We start from the raw sequence: 27,896 nt of genomic DNA, 5'->3' as shown, positions 1-27,896 counted from the left end.
GCCACAACTGCCTCTCTCTCCAACTCTTTTCCATCTTTGTTGCACTGGCTGTAGTTTTAATGCTTCCAGCATAGGAAATCAGGCTTCCTGCTTCCTTCTATTCAAAAATGTTACCAGCCCCCTCTTCATGTCTTGCCGTGATGCTGCTGCAAAAAAAACATAACCTCTGTGCATAGCCATGTTATTATCCACCATCCTCCTCTAAAGCTGTTAACACATTACTGCTCATCGGCTACCTCATAGGAACCATTTATGTACATCCTTTGAATCTCACTTGTCCCTGAAGTGAGTGCAAATTATGTCAAGTAAAACTACTTACCTTTAGATAGCAGACAGAGCCCCAGGCAGACAGTGGGCCAAGAAGTAGAAGGATGGCATCGCCTTGAAAACACTGTAATTACACGCATTCAACAAGCCTGACCTTTTCCCAGAGCTGTCTCTGGTGACGTTTGTGCGGCATGTTGTTCAGGGAGGCAATAAGGAGAGGACAAGGTCTCTTGCTCTGTTTTACTGTATAACCCGTATAATGTATACTGAAAGTGCTCAAAAAAAGGAAACGGTCAAGGTAACTGATCATGTTTTAATGCAGCGACTAAACAGACATTGAACTGTTGCCTTTGGAAAGGTGGTGTGTTTTCACAGGCTAGTCCTGCACAATACCTGCACACATATTTCAACAATGCACAGATTATGAGCAGCAATAGCACAGGACTGCTTCCCAGACTTGAGTCCTTTGTACAGTAATGCACTTACAAATATAAATATCACCCAATCAGAGACACATTCTGCAAAGGTTATACTCTTCTAGTTTGTTTTAGGCTAAGTCTATCAGGTCCTGAATCTACTAAAGCCTCAGTCATCGTAATTATTGTGAGGAACAACTTCAGTCAACATTATATGCAATTTAATTTTCCTCCACCTGCCAGCTATATCTTGACAAAGTTTCTAACTGAAGTTTAAAGCTTACTTTGTTCAGAACAATCAGGTAAGCCTATGATGCTGGAAAGGTCTGCTGTCACAGAGATGTGAGAAAACAAGGCAGAACCTGGTTTATTTGACTTCATGTGGGTCATGTGATGTAATTAATTCCAAATGTTTTTGGTTTCTGTACAGAAACTTCCAGCAAAAGATTTAAATGATGTAATAATTACCTTTTTCCTTTCATGATCCTTCTGACTATGCCTTAATTTATGATGCTTTTAACTAGCATACATGTATCCGGAGGCTATGATGGGTGCACATTTATTTAAGTCAAAAGATAAATCTTAATGAAAGGTTTTTTTTTACACAATAATTAACTTATTTTGATCATCATAACAGTAATTATTAGAGGCACAAAAACAGAATCAGATCTCAGAAGAAGCCATGAAGATCCTAAATAGGGTGGAGTACCAACACTGCTCTATTATTTTGCCAAAAATGATACATCAAAGTGGCAGCAGTGAATCATCACACACTACTAGGAACTACACCCAAGGAATCCAAGAGATGAAAATATTAGATGCACTAACCTCCATCATAAATTGCAAGTTATAATCACACAGCAGATATTTGCAATATGCTTTCTCTCAGATATGAAGCTCTGCTCTCCTTATGCCTCTCTCAACATGATCTCTCATCAGATTAAAACACAACAAACCCAAAAGAACCACAAAAACGCAAGAATTTTGGCTTTATATGAAAGGTCCATATATGAAAAAAAAAAAAAGACTGTCATGATGGATTATAAGCCTTAGCCATGCATCAAATAGTACATTTGGGCAGCCCAGTTCTTTTAGGAACATCTTCAAAAAATCACCCTTTTTATGGGATCATAAACACCGTGACGGGCAAGGCCAGCAATGAAGAAGAGTGCACCCACTCTAACTTGCTGTCATCCTCTCCTTAGTAAAAATGACTACTGTTCTGATTTTCTGCTCAGTCATTAAACCATTGTGCACATGCACGCACACACACACACAGACAGTAACGTGCAGCCAGCTCTTTTGCAATGACCTACAATGAGGAAATCAAGTGCATTTTAACAGAAATATCTTAATCCTGTGTCAGATTGAAGAATTAATTTCTCAAAACTAGAAAACTTTAATGATACACAAGGTGATCTTATATAAGAGAAGCTTCGGCAACAATACAGGAATAAAGAAAAGGATGTAGTATGTTACCTTCTCCAGTCAAAGTTTCTTCTTTTATTTTCCTCACCGCTTCTTGGCCCTCACTCTCGCTGTTTCCAGCTGTCACAATACAGAAACACAAAATTAGTGATGCAAACAACTTAAGGACAGTGAATATATGCCTGCTATCATTACAGGTTAACCACAGTGTAAAACCAGTTATGAGTTTTAAGTGAAAATGTGTGATTCATTGTTGTCAGAGCAGCAGAGGTCTCTAAAGAGCTCTGTACAAATGCCCTGCTGTTCACATGAGTTCTGCTTGTTCATCTCATTTATTCATGCAAGCTATGACCACCTGCTGGCTGGAACAGCGGAATGTAAATGTAAATCTGTGAGCCACATGAATTATATCACATCCAGACTCTAAAAAAGCTTTACTGTAGGTGAGAGTGGACCTCCCTCTGCTCTTTCCAAAATGAAGAACTTCACAGCTGGAGGAAAGGCCCTGCTAACCTGTTCTGAATGCTCAGGAAAAGTTTTACCAGTACTAACAGAAAATATGATTAAGCATCAAATAAATGCCTTTTGTGCCATTCAGCTGAGGTGGACAGTTAGTAATTATCTGACATTTGTTTAGCAATTTTGCTGTGCGTCTGTATTTGAGCAGTAAAAACAATGATTTGCAACACTGATATCTGAAGGTAATATATATCTTTGTCTTGATGATAGGCAAGAAGACTCGACATTTACATAAATGTAGCCAAAATAAAGAAATCTAACATTTCAGATACTGAAGAGAATACTCACAGAAAACCTAGGATCACACTGGCCTATAACTGTTCTTTATAAAGTACATTAACTCTGGAATTATACTGCTCAGACTGACCAAGAAAGAATAAGAATTAAAAACCAAACAAACAAGCAAACAAACAAAAACAACAAAGCAGACATTTGTGGGGGTTTTTTTGTTTGTTTGTTTTGCTTAAAGCCATACAAGTCTTTAAAGAACAGAAATGTTCAGCTTGATGCTAATTTCCAGATACAGATGCACTGTCAATAACCCCCCCCCCCCCCCCAGTGAAACTGCCACCTCCGGGGAAATCTGGGCACAAGGATGATAGGCGAAGGATTGGTTTTCCTCACTGTTTCACCCAAAGTGATTTAGTAGAGTAAGGTTTCAAGCTCAGTGTGTTGTAACACCAGATAATAGTGTTGTTTTGGGAAACAAAAATAGTTTGGTGCCAACTCTGTGAAGGTCTGATGCGATTCCTCTTTCATTCAGCACTCCTCGTTCAGTGAACACACTTATTAAGCCTCCAGTGTCTTTAACTCTCAGTATGTTCACTTAATTTTTTCTTATAAGAGAGCTTGTGTTCTCAACAGATTTTAATTTGCTTTATTTTGCTGTTATATAAATGGTTATTCATTAAAGCTCAGTGCCCTCCAAATGAGCTCATTTTATTCATATTTGCATGTTTTTTAATTCTAGACCACTGGGATAAAATAATTATTTTGCTAAACAGTCACTTCAAATGTCTGTTTCCAGCCTGATTCAACAGAGAGTTTGAAAACTAGATTCTGAAGCTTAAGTACTGTAAAATTGAAACAGCCTCAGTGAAAGCTGCTACTGCGATTGAGGCTTTTGAAATACTTCTTTCAAAGAAAATTCTGTAAGAAAGAATAAGGAGATTGAACAAATTATCAAAATCCTTACAAAAAAGTTCAAAGACAAGTATCACAAAGATACTATAGGACTGGGAGAGTGATCTACACCTCTGATCTTGCTTAAGGGGATCAGTATCCCCTTGCTGAGGATGGGTGGAAGAAGAAAGGGACAGGTTGCACCGCTTCTCTTCAAGTATATCCTTGTGGGATCCTCTAAGCAAAGTAAATAGTAAGCATGAAAAAGAGCAGCCTCCTTTTCAGTTCTACATTAATTATTTTAAGTTAAAAAAATACTTTTTAAGTCAACAAGCTACCACAATTGCCTTTAGGTTGGCAAAAATCAAACAAAATCTGTGTATCTTTTTGATGTAAATGATTCACTGAAGGGCACAACTTCCAACCACGCTAAACAGGAGTAGAGTGCTCTAAACTAAGCCGGGTCGTGTTTTATTAAATGAAGGTCAAATTCTTACCAACGTCAGGTATTTTAGATTCTCAGTAGTGTATTTGTAACAACTGTTTAGAAAAACTTTGTGATATACAGGAGAATCATCTTTGCTTGACTTTTTGCCGATGATTCACCATATTTTTTGTATGCTCAATGTGCCATATTTATCCAAGCCAGAATGTATCCATTTTAAGCTCAATAGCATCTGTAGAGTAAGCTCTGCCTACCCTGGATTCAAGTGGAGAGGAGGATGGGAAGGTGAAGATAGATCATGCTTTTATGCAGTGAGGGAATCTGAACAAAAGCTTTAAGAAGAAGGGATTCGATGTCTTGAGAGCTTAGATCGTGGAAGTACCTAAAACTGTAATAATCGTGCTTTTCTTGCAAATTTAAAGTGTCTATTGGGAGCTCAAAATGCGTACGGTTGTCTCAAGAATTGTTTATGCAAGCTGTTCAGTGCCCTGTCTGATGCTTTCCTTCTCTGTCCCCATAGAATAGTCAATAATTCAGGTGAGACTGATTCAATAATAACACTGACTACAACCAACTCTGAAAATAAAACAAAAATAAATTCCAGTCTGAATGGATGCATCTGTATAAAAAGAGATATCATATTAATAGCATTAAAAATTCTAGTTCTTAGCAAAATACCAGTCGTATTGGGAAAAAAAAAAAAAAAAGAGAGAGAGAGATACATTCAAATACAACTTTTAGTCAAAAAAATTGACTCTCCTCTTCAACATTTTTCTACACAAATGTCACAAGTCAAAGCACATTGAATTGAAGACACCACAGAAGTACACAGAAAAAATCTTATCAGCAGTAGGAGGCTTTGGATCTTACCCTAAAGGTCAGACTCTGTCATCTTAATCAGTTTAAGTAGATTCTAACTCTGAAAGTTGTTTCGGGGATTTCAATAGAACTGTCACAGAGTATTGCTCAGCCTGAATAAGGATGGCAAAAATACAGCCCTCAGAAGCCTAGCATGGATGAATGTTTTTGTACATTACAGAAACACTTACACTGTTGCTAGTTAAGGGGTACTAATATATTTACATGTGTTCTTTATAAAATATTCTTAATTCCTTAGAAGGTGAAAATATCTCCAAAACAATAATTACTAATCACTGATAACTCATAACTAATGTACAAAATTGATTCTGACAAAAAGCAAGGCTTTTTGCATTTTTTTTAATAGAAATGGGAATTTGCCATCTTGACCTTTGAAGGGAATGCACTGCAATGCACTAGAAAGACATTTAGAATAATCTATGAACAACAATACAGCCTGTGAAGTTTAAGATTGCCCGGAAAGAATAAAAACACAAATTTTAAAAGCCAGAGTTAGCAAAGGGAGAATTTCATGACTTTCAACAAATGAACACAAAACCAAAACACAAATAAAAAGCTCCTGAAATGGACACTGAGCAAATCCAAAATACCCAGGACACAGCAGATCAGAGAAACGTCCAGCCCCTCCAGCCTGGAGGTTGAGGGCCACCCTTTGCCGCAGCGTGGCTCTCAACTGGCAGCAACCCCCTTTTCTTATTTAGCCATAATTATATAGCAGTTAATCTCTAAAACTAAATAGCTTTTCAGGGTTAGCAGCCTGCCCTGTGGCCCTCCCCACTGCCCCACTTTGGCTATGGTGTTTCGGAAAGAAGGGGGGAGCCAATGCTTGGCTCTCTGATGGGAGGGTAGCAGGAAAGTTGACTTGCAGATGTGGTAGGTATAATGCAAAGATATTCACCGATCACTTCAAGTAATCCAAGTTTAGAAGTGGTGTCCACAAACTCTAATGCATATGCACATTGCCAGGAGAAGCTTGGTAGTATGGTAATAAACTTGGTATACCATACGATTAAGAAGTTACACACGGTGATGGTTAGGTGTCTTTGTGTAACAGAACACACAAGAGGTTCCAAATGTGAATTTGAATTAAGGAGTCTCCTCAGAGTAGCATAATCCTCATTATGACTGAAGGGAACTGATCCAAGTGGAGCACAGGCCAGAAGACTGGGCTTGCAAGAGAACCCAAAGTCTCCAGAAAAAATAAAAAAATAAAAAAGCCACACCAGCTAGTAGTATAAAGATTTTGATTTTGTGAGTGTGCATGGCACTGCATAACAGTGCCTCTGAGAGACAAATAACTGCCCCCCAAAAGCTCTAATGATGAGAAATCTGTAAAGTCTTGTATAAAAAACATCTTGCTTAGGAAAAAGGAATATAAAAAAAAGGAATATAGGTCTCACCCATGAAATTTCCAAGTCATTAATTTGTTATTCAATAAAGTCAGGTATAAGGATGTGTCCTGGTACAAAAAGGCATTGAGAAAGTGACACACAGCTTCCTTATGTCTAGACGTACCACATGGCCTTTGTCACCCAGCTCATTGTACAGCACTCATGATTTAATACATGCCTTTTTGACATGAAGGGCAAAAATGTCGCTGTGAGCGTGCTTTTGAGAAAAGAAGCAAAACTGAGTAAGGAGGAGGAGGTCAGTCTGCAAACAGAAAACAAATCATCATTCTTGCCCTAAGTTTCAGCAACCCCAACTCGTCCAAGAGAAGATGAGAATGCCCCTGTTTATCAAACCAGAGATACAACCAGAAAAGTGCTGTTTCCAACAACGACCTGTAGCAGGTGCTGAAAAAAGTGTCAGTGTCAGCATTAAAACTAGAGTGAAGTTTTCTGATACACCATTCCAGCAGCAAGTAGTTTAAGAGGTTTCCTGAATCAAAGGTCACTCCTAGCCTCTCTGTGAACCTACCCTCCACTTCATCATCTCATCGCATTTTCAATTCATTCAAGCACTTGGCCTCCAAAGTGTTCTGGGACAACAAAGTCTGTGATTTAATGACACATTTAATTGGATTAGAAAGGTCGTACTTCAGTTGTTCCTCTTTTTAAATTGTTGGATGTTCGCTACTTTGTGTATAATAGAGAGAAAATAACCACTTCTTATTCACTTTCTCTGTAACACTCATAATTATATAAGCCTTTATGATATCACACCTCAGTCATCTGTTTGCAAGCGGAAGAACCTTTGTTTATTAGCCCCACCTTACACAGAGCCATCCCATATTCCTCATCATCCTTCTCTGCTTTTTTCCAGTTCTACCAGGCTCCTTTTGAGTATTCACAACAAGCTCAAACAATGATTTCTACAAAGGAAGAGGACACTTCACATCTTGTTTTTGTTTTCTTTCCTGCTAAGTAATAAGATTTTATTTGCCTTTTTTACTGGCATTGAATATTGAAGATGTTTTACAGAGAACTTTCAACAGTAAATCACAAATTATTTTCTTATTATTGTTATTTTTGGAGTGGTAGTAGTTAATTTGGATCCTATTCTTGTAAATATACAGCTGTGGTTGGCTTTCCTCATATGCAGTATTTGCATTTACTGAGTCTCAGTATTTACCCATGCTGTCATCACCCAGTCATTCAACATTATGAGATTCTTCAATGTTTTTCATGGTAGTTAGGATTTCACAAGCTCACAGCATGGCTGAGGCAGGAAGGCACCTCTGGATACCCTCCAGTCCCACCCTCTGTTCAGAGCAAGGTCAGCTACAGCAGGTTGCTCAGGGCTGTGTCCCGTCAGGCTTCAAGCATCTCCAAGGCTGGAGACTCCACCACCTCTATGGGAGACCTGTGCCAGTGTTTGACCACCCTCGAGGCAAAAAAAAAAAAAAAAAAAAAAAAGTGTTTTCATATGCTTAAATTGATTTTTCTGTGGTTCATTTTGTGTGCATTGCATCTTGTCCTGTCACTTGGCACTGCTGGGATGTGCATGGTTTCATCTTCTCTACTACCCCTGTCAGGTATTTATACACACATTTAAGGTTCCCCTGAGCCTTTCCCTCTCCAGACTGAACAGTCCCAGCTTTCTCAGCCTCTCCTGGTGTGTCAGATGTTCAAATCCCTTAATAATGAGTAGTCCAATTAGTTTGACTGTCCTAAACACATTTGCACAAAATGTATCATCTCACTGTTTAGCCTTTTTCTGTACTTTTTATAAATATACTGAACACACATCTACAGGATCAGGAGTCCCTTTGCTCCATCCCAAAGTTGAATCATTCCTAGATGTTGTTTATTTGGCTTCTAATCAGATACTAATCTACAGGAGATCTATCTCTTATCAACTTTAAAATCTTTTGGCATAAGCCTTGACAAAAGATTTTGAAAATCAAAATTAAATTAATTCAACAGCTGTTCGAATTACCATGATAAGAAAAACTGCAGTGACTCTTTCAAAGTTTATCATCACATATTTAATTTTGTGTCTATTATAATGCCTGTGATTTTTTTCATATTCACTGGACTATCCAAAATGTTCTTCCTAAAAATGCCTACCAAGCACATTTGCTCACCTTACGCTTCTACTACATTAAGGATGTGTTAAGATTCAATGCAAAAGATAGTAGTCCCGAAATGCTTTTATTCTATTGAGAAACTTTGTTTTTAATCACAGTGGCTTATTTCTTTTCTAATGGGTGGTATTTTATTTCTACACAGTTCATAATAATCACCATACTATTCATAAACACTGTATCTTTTTAGCTGCTTATTTTGCATACTTACTAGTTTTATGATAAAAAAACAAAACAACAACAAACTATATTTTACTAAGTGTTATAGGAAATCTAGAACTAATGAATCCCAGTTGTTTCTTTTACTCCCTCAGCATAGTTAATTTTTGAGGACTGATCAGAACTTGAAGTCTAATTTATTACAAAAATTCACATGCAGTAAGATATGACACGGTCTTCAAATTGGGCGTTTCGGCTTGGCTAATTTGCTTTAAGATTATTTTGAAATGTATGAACACAAACTGAAATAACCTGAAGTCAAGAATTTTAAAAACAAAGTTCCAATAAAATAAAATAAACCAAGATTAAGAGCCACGCAGCTCCAGCACTGAAGGTTAGTAGATAAAATACTAACGGACAGGAAAATACTAAGCGGACATGAGAAGTATTTCAGTTTGCTCAGAGTGCTGGGACTGTTTGAAAACCCCTTGACTGGGAGTTACTAACTCTGCGTAGTTTTCTTTTATACAAACACCAGAACTGTCATATCTAGGCTCTCAGTCTGTTTTACAAATTGACCTTGGTTTTAATTGTTCCAAACTCTAACATAAAATATACTGCATAACTGCTGTTTGATAGTGTGGTGAGATGCTCCTTTCCTCAGGTATGGCATGTGACAACAGGACAAAAGAGTGCTCATGAAATTTGCTTCCAGCACCAACTTACACTGAGAAATCTGTGATTTATCACGTGGTAGTCCTTAAAGATATCAATGGACTGCTCACAAGCAATTCACAGTTGTGTTGACCCACTCAGTCACTCAAGAACGGTCTAGACAACGTCCTCAGGGATATCAACAGACTGTTCAACCAACAGCAGACACACAGCAAACAGTGCAGCTGTTCATGGAGCAGCAGCCTTATAGAAACACACCTGAGACACTTGTATTAGCAGGTCAGTCAGACAACTGAAAGTCACGGCCCTGTAAAAGCAGCTCCCCAACTCGAGCTCAGGGTAGCTCCTGATGGCTGGCCTGGGGTGCTGCCTGGTGAAGGAGACATCCAGCGTTGTGACAGAGAACATGCAAGGTCGACAGCTTCCCTGACTGTTGCTTATCAGCCGTAAGACTAATCGTTTATAGTATTGGTATATTATATATGTATGTACATATATATATATACATGTATAATAGCTGAATTATATGGTATATTTCAGCTTTGGTGAGGCTGCACCTCAAGTACTGTGTTCAGCTTTGGGCCCCTCACTACAAGAAGGACATCGAGGCCCTGGAGCGTGTCCAGAGAAGGGCTACAAAGCTGGTGAAGGGCCTGGAACACAAGGAGGAGCGGCTGAGGGAACTGGGGTTCTTTAGTCTGGAGAAGAGGAGGCTCAGGGGAGACCTTAGTGTTCTCTACAGCTACCTGAAAGGAAGGTGTGGGGAGTTAGGGGTCGGCCTCTTCTCACAGATAACTAGCGATAGGACTAGAGGGAATGGCCTCAAGTTGCCCCAGGGGAGGTTCAGGTTGGAAATTAGGAGACATTTCTTCTCAGAAAGAGCGGTCAGGCATTGGGACGGGTTGCCCAGGGAGGTGGTGGCATCACCATTCCTGGGGGTGTTTAAGGAAAGGTTGGACGTGGTGCTTAGGGACATGGTTTAGTGGGTGATATTGGTGGTAGGGGGATGGTTGGACCAGATGATCTTGGAGGTCTTTTCCAACCTTAATGATTCTATTTTGCCTTGTGTTCATGGCAAGTGGCTTTTCCTTTTCCCTCGCTTATGCTTACTTAATTAAGCCGCCCAGGCTTAATTGCACAGGTAATCAGTGTGTGTAGTTATAATAATAACCAACAAATTTGGTCAATCCTCTGTTGCCGTTTTATCATCTGATATCCAGAGAATACCTTTGTCCCATGATAGGTATTTTCAAGATATTCTGCAAATATTAATCAACCAGGTTTCCCAAGACATATACTTAGGATTTCTGAACTCTCAGCTGCAGTCAGTCCTCTGGGCTATGCATGGGACATATAAGATACTGGAGTGGTATTAAAATTAAAAATACTCAAGCATCTCATACATCTGTCTACAGTAAGAAAAGACTATTAAAGTATCCCATATAAAATTTCAGTAATTGAAATTAAATCAAACTGTCTTTGATAATGAATAATTTTACCATCTTGATAGGGTTTAATTATCCTTATAAAGTTACTTTGTAGTATTATATCATATGAGAATTGTCTGATATGTAGTGCAGAGAGTCCAGCCTGAAAACTGGAAACTAATGTGAATGAAAGAGATGACAGAAATATCTCCTTCTTGGTCTCTTGTAGGGCTTACAGAGGTCACAAAGAAGCGCTGAGTCTGGCTATGAAGTACATTTATTTACGCCAAAATTTCATTGCTCAGATAAATCACTTGAATATATACATATATTTATGTATATAATGAGACTGTTTCCTTCAGAATGTGAGATTGTCTTAGAAAATTGTGACACTGATATACTCAGACACTGAAGACTGATTACACTGCCCTGAACCTGGTGTTTTATAACAAGCAGCACATGTATAACATTGTCAAGATGGAAATCTTTTGATTTTCATTCACCATTTACAGACAAAAATATCAAGCTTCTATGCTAGACATTGCCACACCTTTTTTCCCCCCAGTTTTCCTTCATTAATTTTCAGGGGTGGGAGGGAACAAACTGAAACTCTCCTTTTTAAAGTCAGTATTTTTAACATGCATTCACTCCAGTGATGAAGGATGGAAGGGATACAAAGAATTTATGCTTCTAATCAATCTAAATTCAGACTCACAAAACTGTGGCCATCACTGTGAATCAGAACTGAACCAGGATGGTGGTCATAACAATGACTGGGGCACCTTGATTTTTGATGTCCTTATTGTTAAGAGCATATGTATTTGGAATTCCATACAAAACACCATCTTTAGTATCAGCTCCTGACAAATAGACAACAAAAATGACTTGTCATTTGCCTCATCTGAAGAAGAAAATGCAAGCTTATTTATTAAGTAACAAATTGGGTAACAGGGAGCACAAACTCCTGGCACGGTTGACTCCAAAAGCCCACCAGTGGCAGTAGCTTGCCTTGCCAGGGGTCCCAGATTTCTCCTGCAGTAAAAGCCCTGCTCACTGTGAGCAATGCTTTCACAGTGTTGCAAAAAGCAGCAATGAAATCTAACAAACTAACCTGTAGAAAATTCCTTTCATCATTTCAGCACTCACGCTGACCTTTTTCCCATCAAGAGACTGAGGGCTGGGCTAGTAGCATCTGCAGAGAGAGACCATTGGTGGGAGAAAGGAGTCTTGTGCAGCCGTGCTGGGACTGGAAAGTAAGAAGCTGTAAAAGCACAGTGTAACTGCTTGCTGAAAATGCTTTAAGGGAAACCATTGCCTTTTTACACGGTGACTATTCATATTCCGCAAGGTAGAATACTTTCCACTTATTTGTTTCGCTTGTTCCACTGGTAGATGGGATTTAAAAGCAAGTTATTTCAAACATTGACTCCTCTAAAACATGAAATGGAGTCAAAATCACATCCATCACAAGTGGTGAATCATCTTCACATAAGATTTTTGGGTTTGACTCATTTGCCCGCTGCAGGTATATCATTCTTTATTGCTAAACATTCCCATTACTTAGTCCCTGCAATAGGAGAAAAGCCTTCAGTGAATGGGCAAAATTGACCATGAGCTAAATGTGAGCCTGATCCTCCTTCAGAGCCCAAATTCACCTAACATCCACACTTTTTTCACATATGTTCATGCTTACATACAAACATACAGTGAAAACTCCTACAATAGAAAACTTGAGCACACTTGCTGTCTTACTTGAGGTTTAAAGCTTTGCTTGTGTGGCCTGAAGCTGAACGTGCTAATGTAACAAGAGGTATTTTAAGCATACTCTGGACACTTGGGGCCTACAGTTAGCAACAAGGATGGAAGGTCATTGCATTTAATGTGCTTTTGAGACTGTTTTAACCTTGCAGCTGGAACAAACCCTGCGACTATCCATTCTACTGACAGGGCTTCCTTGCTCTGAAGAATTTCACAGGCAAAGGAGATGTCTCTGACTCACCAGACTCAGTGTTTAGGTCAGAGTTTGGCTGAAAGAATTAAATCAGTTGAAATTCTTACTCATCAAATGCTTCCTATAATTAATTTCATTAATTTACATTTCTAGAGATTCATAATGCAAATATTAAGGTTGGTACAAATTAAGAGCGAATGGAAATGTGTGCGTCTGCAAGCACCAGAAGAAACATCAGAGCAAAGAGTTAAAAGAACGTCCTTTTTTGATAATAAAGGACACGTTTCAAGGACACTGCTCCTGTGTCGTGTATGTCTAGACTTGCCAGCAGATGACCATGCATTCTGATGCCAGGAAGACAGCAACAATGTTGTGGCATATCACCTATACCATTACTTTTCCTGCTAGCCCAGATATAGTCTGTATACCCCAAACAAAGAAAGACAGACTAAGAGCTGATGAATCCTGAAGGGCATAAAGGATCTGTCTGTAAACTACCTTGTCATTTCCGATCAAGGACCACAAAGCCAGGATGAACACTCGGCAGCTGACATGCCTAGTCCCACACTGCAGACAAGTGATGCTCACCAGACCACTTGCGCACACACATGTTGGGGCTTGTAAGAGTATGGGTGTGAGTAAATGAAATCTATACTAAGGTGATTATGAGTGGGCAAAATCAGTTTATTTAAAAATTCTGTAAATAAATATACCCTTAATTTTCCCTAAGATCTCACTTTGAATTGTGAAACCTACTAAACATTAAACATTAAATGATGTAAAGTAAGTCTTCAAAGAAGTAGCAATGTTCTACACTTCCATGACACTATGCAAAGAAAAGAAAATTGGCCTTTTTGTTTTCCAACTGAGTCCATTTCTCCAGTCCACCTTTAACATGAAAAGATACTTCTTTAGTGAAATATTAATGCTGACATTAGCTACATCTATCATCTAGCTACGTATAGCAGCATCTGTTTGTATTTTGCAGTTGCTTGGTTTTGACACATCTATTAAAACATGTATGAGTAAGTGGTATTCTACATTACACCTGTACGTTTCCAGGGCAAGTCCATTAGTGTTACTAACTCCACAGCACTGAGAATAATACATGGCCACTATGTGCTTGTTTTTTGTTGTTTGTTTGTTGTTTTTTTTTTCAAAAGATGTGTATACAAAACCTTAGAGAGATCCTGTTCTGTATAAAAGCTAAATAAAATGTCATCACTAGCTCGCTACTGTGTTACGAAATACTGACCTTCAGTGACCTTATGGTGTAAAAGTTAAAGAAGAAATGTAGAAATCTAGTTAAGGAAAGAATAAGGGAGCAAAATACAGTGTGTCAAGAATATCATTATTCATGGCTACATACTGATTTAGTAGACATTTATTTATTTCATTTATTTATTTATATATATGTTCTGTAAATTATTATATAAATATTTAGTAGATATAGTTAGTAGGAGCACAGAAAGCTTCAGAAAATAGGAACAAAATCTCACTAAATCTGTAGCAGAGAGAAGAAATTCTGTGCTCAGGACGTTTTTGGAGTTCCAACAGGGTTTAACCCATACTAACTTTAGATATCTAAATGACTTCTCAATCTAACATAGCCACCTTGTAAACTCCTTATAATCAATGGAGAGAAACAGGAACCTCCAGGAGGTGAGTTGCCCATCCCATCTCAGGCTGACACGAACGAACCTCTCAAGCTACTTCTTTCCCTACCTGGAGTACAAGGATCACCTACAGTGACAAGCTGAGAAGTATATGTGAAATTTTTACATGTTTGAAGTTACAGAGGTTTCCTCTTCTCTGTCATACAAAGGAACACAAATATCCCCCACTACACACTGGAATATTCCTTCCAGGCTTTCATTAGTTTTCCTCTTAATTAAAATGTGTACCCTAAAGTTCAAGTTCATCCTCAGTTAAGGAAATCAGTCACAAGATATCTTTGTAATACCCGTATTTTAAAGTCTTTTTCATGACATAATTGCTGGCTTTTAACATAAGATAGCTTAAGTCTTCCAAGTTTTTCACCAAAAAAATAAATAAAAATAAAAAAATCAACTTCTCTTTAAAGTTTTGCAAAGCAAAACACAAACCAAACCTTTATTTGTGCTAAAAGCTAGAAAAAAAACCTTGCTCCTTCCCTCGCCAGCTTTTCCCTTCCAAATTTACAATTATACTGGAAAGAAAATCTTCCTTAAAAGAAAAAATATATATTTTCTGAAACACAAATAAATATATTAATATTAAGAAAATAACAACTGTACCTATTATAACGTGCATGCCAAGTCTTGCCAAATGCTTCACAGTTTGGTAACCAATTCCTTTAGTACCTCCAGTCACTATAGCAACCTTTCCATTTTGTGTAGGGAAAGCTATAGGAAGAAAAAGAAATAATGCAAGGTTAGTTCACAGTAGTAACATGATTAAGAATTTCAGATGCATTTGAAAGAGGCACACACTTAACAGACCACTCTATCCAGGCCAGTAAACAACGTCAAAAGCGAGCTCTGTGTGGAAATAGAAGGTACAGAATATTTGGCGTCATCTACTGCACTATAATCTTCTAGTACTAGCAGCTCACGAAAGACTGAGGTTGATGACACAAAAGATAAACGTCCAGTTCAGACCCAAAAGTTACTCATTTCTATTTGCATGCGTTTTTTTTATCCTGTAATAATCCACCCTTCAAAATTTTTACCTTAACTTTGTTATGGAGCAGCACGACAGCTGTTACAAGTCAGCTTGGGGATTGTTTATTTCCCGCACACTGGGAAAAAATTCAATTGGCAGCATAAAATCCTGCAAGCTTCCTGAATGACAGAGGACTGAGCCCTATGTTGACTTCACCAGGAGCACGGGGGACACAGTAAGGAGTTCGGCCAAAGAAGACATGTCCAAGCAAGGGTAGAAGCCAGTCTACCTAATTTAATTGCATAATTGAGTACTCTACTTGTTGAAAATTGCAGGCTCCTAGCCCCCAAAGAAATGAGGAGCCAATTTTTGCATTAAAAAACAAATCGGCTTTTCCCATCCACCACAGGCCTTCACCACCGAAGCCAACATTTCTGCTGCCCGTGGATGGCTGCACAAAGGCTGCACCTCCACAAGCACTTTTGAACCCAGGATAAGACGTGGCCAACTGGGTAGGGCACATGCTCCAAATTCATGAGATGAAGATTAACCCCTCTGCCAAGGGTGGGCGAAGCCTATGACCCCTGCCTCCCACTGAGCCTCCCAGTGAGCCAAAAGGCAGTGAAACTCCACACCCTATATGGATGCTGAAAATGAGTTGCTTTTGCCTTCATTGTGGAGGGGCTGATGCAAAAACCTCACTCAGAGAGGTCCTTGTGGGGATGCCTGGGAAGGAGAGCCCTAGAACCATCTAGCTTGGAAAACACCTTCAGGATGGCGGAGCCCAACCATCAACCTGCCCTGCTGGGTCCTGTCACTACACCATGTTCCTCAGTGCCACAAAGGCAAGTGGATGCATGGGTGCGGATTGCACAACTCAGCCTGGTAGGAAACATTCATGCTCTACCGCGAGCGCTCCAGCCAAATGAGAGCAAAGGTTGTCACGCAGGTGGTTTAATTTAACTGTTTGGGGTTGGCATAAATTAGGTCAAATATCAAATATGATTTTTGATGAGTTGGCAAATCTTTCATGTGAATCCCGTGTGGTCTTTAGGCTACCAAGGTGAGTCTCTGTTTGCTTTTTAAAACAAGCTGCTAGATATTTGTACAGGGGAAACGGCGCTGAATGTTTCCTTTTGCCACAGTGCAGTGTCTGTAGGCAATGTTATAGATAACAAATGTTAAAACGATGCTGACTTTCATCTATCAAAGGACTTTCTATTTTGATTTCTAGGTTTTCAGGGGATTGCTTTGTTGTATAACACAAGCTCATATTTCATATAGTTATGAAACACAGAACTAATGTTGATACAATGTCCTTTCTTCATAGCAACTCCCGGATTTCACTTTTTCTTAAATACACAGTTATTTCCAGTACAATTCAACATGAATTTCTGTTCTATTCAGGTAACTACTTGATTCTTCCCATCCATGTAGAGTGGGAATTATTTGCAATTATTTGAAAGTTAATTCCTCTTACAGTGATATTCTTGCATTTATGTATCCTAATAAATATAATTTGTGCTAAAAAAAACCTTGGCCAAGAGCTTTCAAAGGTTTCCAATTAGTTACATAAGCAGCCCTGCAATTTCCACCAAAAATATTTATCACAATAAACTCTACATAAAATGCCTACACTTTTTTTTCAATAGCTAGGCTTAGAACTTAAAGCTAGACCTACTATTAAATAATTGTTAAATTTTCCACTCTGTGTAGTCTTTTTCAATTATATTGATCTTAGCTTTTTTTAGATAATGTTTTCCTAGTCTGTCTTCAGTCAGTGAAGTGTTCAAAAAAAAAAAAAAGTTATTGCATTTTTTGAAAATGCAGACAGAAAATAAATAAAGAGGAAGAATTTTTTTTTTTCACTGTAATCCAAGTTTTTGTCACCTCTGCATAAAAGGCTTCGTGCATGACTGGATACATTTGAAATTTGGCAAGGATGTAACTTCCAGTCTTTTCAGCCATTGAGTGAAAATCAGTGCCTGAATAATCTGAGTCCCCTAAAAGGGAGAGGAATACGTGTGTATTGTTCAACTTGATTGCCCTTTTAGACAATGAGAAAACATGAACACATTCCCTTGTACTGGTGGAGAGCTGAAAGGGGACAGGTCTCTTACCCAGCAACAGGGCAACAGGCAGCAGGTAACCCTGAAACCAATGGCAAGGACAGAAACTACAAGGAAAAGAGCAAGAATGGCTCCAGAACTCATGGGATTTTGAGGAGGAAAACAGCATGCATTGGAGCAAAGAGGCACATCTTAACGCATTGTAGCAGAGATTCAAATTCTGGGTTCTCCCCAAGAAGTTTCTTCCCCAAAAAGTAACTCTAGCACTTCAATGAGAAGTGAAATATGACCTTCCCACGCCAATACTAATGTTTCTTATATCCTGGTTCAGGTCTGTTAGCTCAGAAAGTTTAAGTCACTTTACAAGCACCTCTCACAAAGCAAACACTCCTTAGTCCAACTGAGTCCACAACCAAAAGACCCATTCTGCGGCGCTCCCCGAAGGGCTGAATAGGCTTACGTTCAGACAAGGAGCATTAGCATTGCTTTCATGTTAGAGCAGGAAAGGCCACTGTGGACATGACAGCAACATGTACAAATTCTGCATGTGTGTATGTACTTATAAAGAGAATGCCAACTAAAAGGCAAAAAATGTGAGCTAAATAAGTCCACTAACTATTCTCTTAAATTTTAATCAATCGAATCATAAACTGTAGTGAAAATTGACCTATGATAGCTGGTAAAGCAAGCTACGCAACCATAACGTTTGCTTCCTTCCCCATAACTCCGTTCCTGCTTATCACTTAATACTGTTTCACCTGTGTATTTGGGTATAAAATCCAAAGCAAAAAGGACAATGAAGTCATTTCCATTTTTGTTTGTTTCACTATAACTGAATAAAAGAAACACTTCAGCAACAAGAAAAGGTATTTCCTCAAAGAAATTGCTTTTGTTTAGGCATGAGTACCTTGTCCTCCTCTTCCAGCTCCCCATGCTTCCTCTTGCTTCTTCCCCTTTCACCACCTCGTCAACCTGAGATTTGTATTTTACACATTGCATACACATGCTATCACCCATTTTCAGTTACCGCACCACTATATCTACCTAGTGAATAAGAAGGTTTATTTCAGAGCAAAATCGATTCATTTAGAACAAAATGAGAGAAAGAAAAGGAGAAAAAGAAGTCAGGAATAGGGAAGAGGCAGTAACATGAAGGAAAAGGGGAAGTCAGAAAAGCAAAGTGACAGCAGGTATCGCTATGACAAAGTGGGGTTTAGCAGAGGACGGTGAAAGAAAATGCTTGCTCCTATCCTGTCCATGAGGGCTACAAAGAAAATGGCAATGGTTGGTCCCAATGGCCACTCAAATCAGGTAACCAGCTTGCAAAGCAGATCAAAACAGATGGACAGCCTTTACTGCACAAATGTATTCAGTGAGATCCTATATCACAGAGCACCTGGGGAAGGAGAAATGAGGGCTACAGACATAAATGTAAATGGCCAGTATCTGTTTTATTTACAGTAGGTACAATATACAACTTCCAGAGAGCATGGTTTTGAATAGACAGAACACTGTAGTGTCTCAGTATATCAGTTGACTTAATCCAAAATGGAAAACACATTGAAAACTGAAACACATCTTCCGGAAAAACAAACAGAAACAAACAAACAAACAAAACCCACCAACACCACCAACAAAAGAAAACCACAACCCTCCCCAATTCTTAAGTTTAATTTTTTTATTAATCTTAAAGTTATTAATCTGTGAAAAAGGTGTACTGTTTCCAGCAAGACAGATACCTTAATGTATAAAAAACCTCTTTGAAGAGGATTTGCTGATTTGCTGCTCGTTTTTACAACACAGGGAGTCAAGGCCAAATCCAGGCTGTGCAAGTAAGTCAACCACAGCTACAATAAAAGCCCATCTCCCATCGGTGTGCTCTTTCCACTGGAACTTGATTGTCACATATGAGTTTGTGAAACAACTTTTCATTGTGAAAACACCTTTTCCACAACAAAACGTAACAGAAAACTTCCAAGACAGCCCTGGGCACAGCCTGTTTTCCCAGCAGACGCTGTTTCATGTTGCATGCCAGATTGGCCAGAGGTTGTTGAGACCCTGGGGGCAGGAGGCCCCCTGGCTTTGCACTGCAGGGAGATGCTCTCTGGCAGTTCTTGCACCTCATTTAAAACATCCCAGGTCTCCCTCTGCCTCTCCTCCTGGTAAGCAGGTAGATACTGATCTCAATTATAGGGGTGCAGCTCCACTGATTTCACCGTGGGACATGAGAACTGCACAGCCCTAGTGCTAATGAGAAACCTTGACCAAGCACTGGCTGTTCATTTCCCTTTGTGTTCGAAGAAACTAGCCTGCGGTCTTTGAGTTCTTATTTATCAAGCCAAATTCTGACAGAGGCTTCTCCCAGGCTGATGGTTCTGTCTACACCTCAAAGTATTCAGAAGAAATAAGGTTATCTACTTTGCAAGTGGATTAAGCTAAAGCAGAAAAAAAAAATAAAAATTATTCTGTAATAAATATGATACTATCTTAAAATAATAATTGTCCTTTTTAAATATACTTTTCCTTCATCTGAAATAACTTCCATGTACAGACTTGTCCTCACACACAGATGATATTATGATGAATTCAAGGCAATTCTGTAAATTTCAAAAATACTAACTTTTGAGAGGCTCTTAAAGAGGGTTTGAGGGTTTTCAGGATGTCTCTGCAACTGCTATGACCACAGAGAAAGAAAGCAGAGTGCAGACCTGTACCAGTGACCAGTTCCTGCCAGCAAAGTCTCAACTCCAGGGTAGGGATAGGGGTTAGTTGTCAAATGGGATGGGGGTTGAAGTAGTCAAACTAAAACAGAGTCATTAAGCTAACTGTCTTCTTTGCAGAAATGTGCTACATAAACACAGACAATGCACATCGCAGAAAAAGAACTCTCCTCAGAAGTTGATTGCTTTGGTATTCTTTATAACACAGCCTGTTTGAGGAAAAAAAAAAAATGTATTAAAAGTTTATTACAATGTACAAAGCAAATTGCATCAAATGTTTGTTTTTAAATCCTGTCTCCTAACCTATTAATCCAGCATCTGCTTTTGTGTAACATTGTGAGTCATGTGGACATTAACATGTAGTATCTTTATATTAACCTCCTCATTAAAAGCTCTTTTTAAGACATCAAAAGCCAAAGGCAGAATTTAGATTGTCTAAATAGGTCTCCAGTCCTTATCAGGCAAGAAAGACGAGCACTGCTGGAGGCATCTGACGAGCTGGTCAGAGGGGCTACCTGAGAGGCACCAAGCGAGGCGCAGGCACCAAGCCTGCTCCTCCCGAACCGCACACTTGGCACAGGGACCTCGGTCGCATTTATGCTGAGGAGACCCTGCAGACAAATCCTAACAGTTAGTTTTTTCCTTCCTCCTATAACTGAATAATTTACATGCAAATACTATCCCTGAAGGTAACTGGCAGAACCACAGATGAAAAAAAAAAAAAAAGGCAAAAGAAAAGAAGCCACAATGAATATTTAGTTTGATGACAGAGTTACAAGTACCACATTTGGAGCTGTTCCTATATAGCAGCACTGAGTGAGACAAGGAGGCCAAACTGTAGTTGTCAGTCCTCATCTAACGCCACAGGACATGGCACAGTCAAGTTTTTCCAGTTGGCTAAAAAATTCATATAATTCAATTTACCACTGAACTACTGAGGAGGTTTTCCTATACCAAAATATTCCAACTCTTTTCCCCCGATTTACACCGTGGCAGTGCTGAGATTATAGCCACTAATGTCTTTTTCAAAGCAGATATAAAAAAAAAATAATAAATTGTTTTATGCTCAAAGAAGCAATCAGTAGACAGATGACTGGGGAATCCATACAGCTTTCAGTAACAGGCATTTGTTGGAGCCTTATAGGAACACCTCCATAAACTTCTGTCTTGGCAGAAATCAAGTACACAGGGTCCAGGCTCAAAAAGTCATGCCAGAACTTAGAAAAGGTACATAACCTAACAGAAGACAATTCTCGGTACTCAAGTCCTGAAGAATAAACCAGCCAATATATATTTATTTATTTATTTTTGGTATGACACAAGCTCTCACCAGCAGGAAAGCTCTGAGTCCTAAGCCTGTGCAGATGATCTTTCAAATGCAAATGGGCCTCCTGAATTTGCACACCAAAATCTTTTCTGCCTCTGCTGCTTCCTATCACTTTCCTAAGGAACATCAGCATGCTATCAAGATTGAAGGCTTTTAAGGCTGGAAATCAGGTAGGTGGCAACCAGCCTGACTAGTCCTTCCGTAAAGTGGCATCCTGCTGGTTTCGGCAGTTCCCAGTCATCTGGCTTTCCGCTCATGAAGAACTGTCACGCGCACATGCAGATCCACTTGCACATGACCATCATTTGGACATGTTGTATAAGGGTGACCAGTTTGCTGAGGAGGAGCATCCGTTTCCGTGCACAACTGAAAATTTGCACCTCCAAGTCTTTGTCTTGCTTTGCTTTCACAGGAGAAGTGAAAGTCAGGAGTCACGAAGAAACGGAGGTACTGGAGACAGGCTGGTACTGCCTTTACTGATGGGAAGGGAAAGGTGTTGAAGAACCAGAACAGCCGGAGAAACCAAATCATGGAAATGTGTCCCTTGCCCTACAGAGGCATCGTATCTCAAGGTGCTATTAATGAAACAACAGCAGCCAGATGGCTGTAAGAACTTCAGTACACAGGGGAAGACCTAATTTCAGAAGCCTCCCACACAACGACCAATAGGGAATACAGGCTGTGAACAAGCACTCAACAAAACCACAGCAAAAACCCTGGGTCCGTAAGACAAGGTTTCTTGTTTAACCATTGCACAAGGTGCACAGGGATTGCAAGGCGCTGAGCGCCAACGAACCTGGCCACAAATAACAAGTCATGTGTACCAACGCTGGAAATTCATAAAAGCTCCATCCCCCATGTTTCAGCTGGGGATATCCTAAGCGGGAAGGCCCGTGCAGCCCGTGCACTGTGAGGCTGACATTCCCACAGCACGGCAGAGCCCCCAGACATGAGCAGGGTGGTCAGTCACTGCGCCAGCAGCAGCAGTTCTCCTGGGCTGCCTGGACATCCGGGAATGCCATCGGCCAAGCCACCAGCTACCCAGGCAGCCTGGACCAGCAGCCGAAAGTCAGCAAGGCAGCAAATGAAAAAAAACAAACAAACAAAAAAAAAAAAAAACCAGGAGAGTGGGAGCTACACCAGCTAGAAAAGCAGCACACTCACCCTGTTAAGGAGCTGATGTGTGCCCTCATCTCTTTGCGACCTCATCAGTACAGGAACAAGAGGAACAAGCAGTATTTCTTCAGATTTAGCAGCAAAAATCGGCTGAGACAAACTAATGCAATTATTTAAATTGCCAATTAAAACAAACAAACAAGCAAATTTAAGCCTGCTGTAAGGCTACAGCATTTGTTCAGCTTTTTGACAAACATGCCAGTTTGCTTATAGGGCCAAAGTGATAACATTTGCAGGGAAGATGACAAGCTCTTCATAGAAGCCAGAGAAAGAAGTTTCCAAAACCTATTTCAGGACCTGTCCCTGGACATCTCATTTATTCGACACAAGGGAAAGCCGTCCTACAGAGGATTAATAAGCAGAGTAGCTTCTCCTCCCTCCCATTCTATCTTTCATGAACACACTGGGGAGCTCTGTGAGGTCTTACATAGTCAACAAGTATTATTAGAGCTCACTATCACAGCAATGTAGCAAAAACACCCACAGCAAGACTGAACTGTGCTAAAAGAAATCCCCATATTAGGAAAGATGCAAAATAAACTGGAGCAGTAGTAAGAAGAGAGTTACAACACCACCATTACAGGACAAAAAGATGTATCTTTTGCTAAAGAAAAATAATGCTATCCAAAATAAGGCAGGTTTTCAGAGCAACAGCTCTTGGCATTCAAAAACCCAAGTCCCGTGATAACAGATCTCTCCAGCAACACTGGGGGGGTGGAATGCAGCACCAAAAAATTCATTTGCATGACACACCTATCTGCGTTTCTTCCAGTGATTCCTGGAAAGACGGGATGAATGCAGGAACAGGGAGAAGTGTGTGCATAAGGTAGGGCCGGGGAAGGAGAAGGGAGTATCAGCCTCTCAAAGGCGCGAGCTTTTTTGTTGCGAAGATGTCATTTCCAAGTGCTTCAACACCCTCTCTTCTCCTTTCCCCCAAGTATTTAGCTGGAAGAGACACAGCTCTAAGCAATTTCATGCACCTGAATCATAAATTTCTGTAGAGTGGTATTGCCCAAAAGGCAACAAAAAAGCCCAGCAAAGTGACCTGCACAGACAGCTTGGCCAAATGCTATTTATGGATCCAAATCAACCAAGGTTTGGTGGCGGGGACATGGTGCAAGTCAAGGCACCGTAACCATCAACTGGACAACTACTGCCAAAATCAAGAGAAAAAATATTTCCTCTGCACTTGCACATGTATTTTCAGTGCTCTGTTTTCTAGAGCACATGCCTGGAGTGTTGGCCAGTGGAAAAGTTTTGTCTGGTGAGGAGAGCAGAGGGAAGCTGCATTTGTGCACATCTTTCTGCTGGAGCCTGAGTGCTTTTGGTTTACTTGTCAGATAGGATCCTCAGTAATATTGATCCCAGTCTTTTTGAAACTGCTAGACTCGCCAGAAGGGCTGCACAGAGAAACAGATAATTGCAGTTTTCAAAAACAATATATATGGTAATTCTCAGTACTAATTTGAGTTGTCTTCGTTCTGACTGTGAAAAACCTTTTCCTCCAATAAACTCCGTGTAGACCTTCTGTGGTCAGCTTCATTTATCACACCAAGAATCCTGAATGTTGCCCCCTCAAGAAGGAGGAGGTTGAGAATGGAGAAAACCAAGGCCGATGGTTAATCTGGGAAGTTTTCTTGCCATTTCTGAATTGGGTTTCTCTAAGACAAAGGGATACAAAGTGGCAGTGAAAATTTTTTTGATGAGGCAAATATCTGATCTTTTTACAATACAAGTTCAGGCTGATTTTGACAGAGAGTTACTAGGAAATTTGATCCCAACCAATATGGAGCTACCCTAAGGTAAAAGAAAGCAGAAAGAGAAGGGAGGGTGCAGGTTCTGAGTCCTAGATCTCACTCCTGGCCATGTTTGCCATGCTAGGGTACTTTGTTCCTTCAGCCAAAACTCATTTCAAGATAACAGATTTGAATCTGATTTTTACAAGTGCCAAATAGATAGATTGAACACACCATTATACAAATCAGACAGCTGGGAAATAACACAGTGTGCTATTAAACTCTGCTAAAAATTCATCAGGAATCCAGGTTTGCCCACAGACTGCTCTGGGAGAAAAATTCCCAACTGCATGAGTGCATGCATTTCTAGGAACAGGAGAGCACTAGATCCCTGGGAGGGGCAGAGGAAGAGGCTAAGAGAGAGAGAGACAGAGAGAAAAGGCAGAAAAGTTGCCTTAGATCTACAAGTGTAAATTATGTTAGTAAAGTTACAACTCTGCAAGTCCCATGCATCAAGCAAGTCCCATCAACAGCAAGCAACATCTGCCATTGCACGCTACTCCTTATCTTAAACATATTTGCTATTCCAGGCTTGAGCCAGTTTTTGCTGGAGAAACACCAGTCTCAAGTAACAAGAATATTTCAGATAAAGGCTGATACGTGTTGACAAACTTGTGCAAGAATATTTGGCACAGAAACACTCACTTGCAATACACATGGCATATTTTCCTGAACTATGCAATCACTTTGTCTTGGGGACAGATGCCAACTGGGGACTAGGATGAGGCCATGAAACTCCTTCGCTTGGAAGAGAATGGAGGGCAACAAGTACAGGGTCATTGCAATAATGTGAGGAAACCCTGACAATTATTTAGAGACACTGGATAGCCACACCCTGCATGTTAAATATCAATGGAATTGTTAAAAATACCAAAGAAGGGAACTCGATACTAAATACTAAAAGAAAGTAACCGTTCCCTACATATGCATATATTTAAAGAAACCATTTACCCATATCATTTCTTACATGGGAAAATACTATCACAAGAATAGAAAAAGACATATTTCCATTTGCCATGTATTCTCTGCCCTGCTTATCTTTCATTCCTTTTATATATTTACCTATTAAATATTACTCTTTGGCTTTCTTCTCTTTCTCTCCAGTCACACTAAAGATAGGGAAGTTATATACAGGTGTATCTTTAATTTAAGAAAAAGCATCTGGTTATCTTTTGAACAGATTTACTGATACTTACTCCCATACTCCCTCCCTCTGGGCAAATGTAACTGTGCAATACCTTAGGCAATGTCACTTTATGTAAAACTTCCCAATGCTCTTTAAGTCATGTCATCTTGTAATTATATTTTTTTCCTGTTGTGAAATAAGAGATGAAAAAGAAGAGCTCATCCCAGAAGATTTAAATACGGATAATGGAAATAGCTCTGCATAGTCTAGTACCTGGAAAATGAATTTTCCCATCCTGCAAAAGTTACAGGCAGTAGAAAAAATTTTCATTCTGCATCAGGATCCAAAGATTCTCCAGGCTTCAAGCTGTTACAAACAACTAATAGGTAGATGTAGCTCTATCTCAGAACTGTTTACATCCCTTAGGAGGTAAGAAACAGCTTCAAGTTCTTGCTCTCAGTCGGGCCTGACTGCCTCATCAGTTATACCCTGAGCATAAAAAAGCCTTCCCCATATAACTCCCATTTCCAGTTTCACCAAACATTTGCCATTTAAAGACACTTTGCTCCCTTCCCCACCCCCTAGAAGTTACCGATAGCTGTAGTATTTCTCCTTACCATGCTCAGAAAGCTGCTGGTCAATTTGTAAGAAGCAATAAATAGAAAATAAGGCAAAATGTAAATAATGTCAGAAAATGCCTTCTCTCAGAAAGTTCATAACCCAGCTATCAAAAAAAAAAAAAAAAAGATAAACGCTGTTGTTGTCTGCATGAAATGTGCCACAAAATTCTGAAAATTCTAACATTTCATGTCTAGCTGTGAAAAATTAGCATTTAAGTAATAGTTTTGTCCTAAAACCCAGGATGACAATAGTGACTTCGTTCTTTGAAGATCCTTTTTATTTTCTATCATTTCAAAGTGTCTATTACTCCATTATGAATGAAGTGTCACTATAAATGCTGGACTGATTGTTTCAAAAGAAAGACTCCACAAGAGGAAAAAGCAAACAAACAAATGAAAAAAAAAAAAAAAAAACAGACAATAATCAGATGCTACTCTTGATTTAATACCAGATCATAAAGAAATCAACCCAGGCAGCCAGGGCCCCACACCCTTCATGGAAGAAAGGTTCTGTCATAAACCCTGAAGTCTGGAGAATATTTACTACCCAAATGCAGAAAATCAAACATTCATCTACACTTTCACATATAGAAACTGAAGCAAAGAGTGATCTACTTACTTATGGTCAAAGGAAATCCACACCAAAAGCAAAATATAGCTATCCGTTTTTTAGCATCTTACTACAGGAGTTAAAAAGTGAAAAGAAAACAATTCGTACTTTGCACTATGATGATTTTTCAAAAGACCAATATTTTATTTATAGTTTGCAAGACAGTGCTATTGTACTCTTAGATATCACAGGATATAGCATCACAAATCCCAATATCTTCGTTATAGCTTCTGGTTTTACTGCCTATAAATTTTAACACCTCTTATTCTGACCAAATACTATTAAAAGATTAAATTAGTTATTCCATCATTTTGTGCTCAGAGCACAGATGGGAAGATGCAACTGGGCAACCGATACATCAGAAAAGTCGATTCTTTAAAGTCTTTATTTTTTAATTTCTTTTTAAATTCTTTTTAAATCTTTTTAAATCTTTTTAAAAATCTTTTTAAATTCGTTAAAGTCGATTTCCTTACTACATTACACTCTAAAAAAGGAAAAGAAAAAAAAAAGTTGGCAAGATCATTAAGAGTAGTTTAAACTGCACCTTCTCTCTTCCCAGAGACAGGGAACATAATTTCCATATTCCAATCAAGCTTAAGAGCATACAGCTGAAGGTCACATTCAGATCTGCCTCTTCCAATAGGCAAAACGTTCTGCTGCCACTTCAGCCATCCCCTTCACTTCCCATGGCTTTAGAGTGATGGTATTTCCATAAAACATAAATAAGTAAGCAGAAGTCATGAGTTGGTATACAGGACTTGAAAGGTAATTGAAAGTTTTTGGAGTACTTCACTTCAGAAAGTCATGCAATCACTTCTGAATTGAAGTGCTTGTTATCATACACAAAGCTTCAGTAATTAGAATCAGGAAGAGAGGTACAAAGTGATTAGAGAATATTGGGAAAAATCTAGTTAACAGGAAGCACAGGACATGAACCAATTGGTATTTAAAGCTACCCTGAGATACCCTCAATTAATTAAAATACAAGATGT

At 39.3% G+C, this 27,896-nt stretch overlaps 1 protein-coding gene across 3 annotated transcripts in view; it reads right to left on the bottom strand.

The window, feature by feature from the left end:
* DHRSX (dehydrogenase/reductase X-linked) overlaps positions 1 to 27,896 on the bottom strand; it is a 169,195-nt gene that overhangs the window by 116,923 nt on the left and 24,376 nt on the right. For all 3 annotated transcript variants that reach the window (XM_066982978.1, XM_066982969.1, XM_066982965.1), the window contains 2 exons: positions 15,094 to 15,201; positions 2,163 to 2,231 (listed from right to left, as the gene is read on the bottom strand). In XM_066982978.1, the coding sequence (XP_066839079.1) occupies positions 2,163 to 2,231; positions 15,094 to 15,201 (177 nt within the window). The remainder of the gene's footprint in view (positions 1 to 2,162; positions 2,232 to 15,093; positions 15,202 to 27,896) is intronic.

The sequence above is a fragment of the Anser cygnoides genome, chromosome 1, assembly GCF_040182565.1.
Source record: "Anser cygnoides isolate HZ-2024a breed goose chromosome 1, Taihu_goose_T2T_genome, whole genome shotgun sequence".
NCBI classification, from domain to species: domain Eukaryota; kingdom Metazoa; phylum Chordata; class Aves; order Anseriformes; family Anatidae; genus Anser; species Anser cygnoides.
The sequence above is the reverse complement of the archived record's forward strand: the minus strand, read 5'-3'. Positions and strand labels throughout refer to the sequence as shown.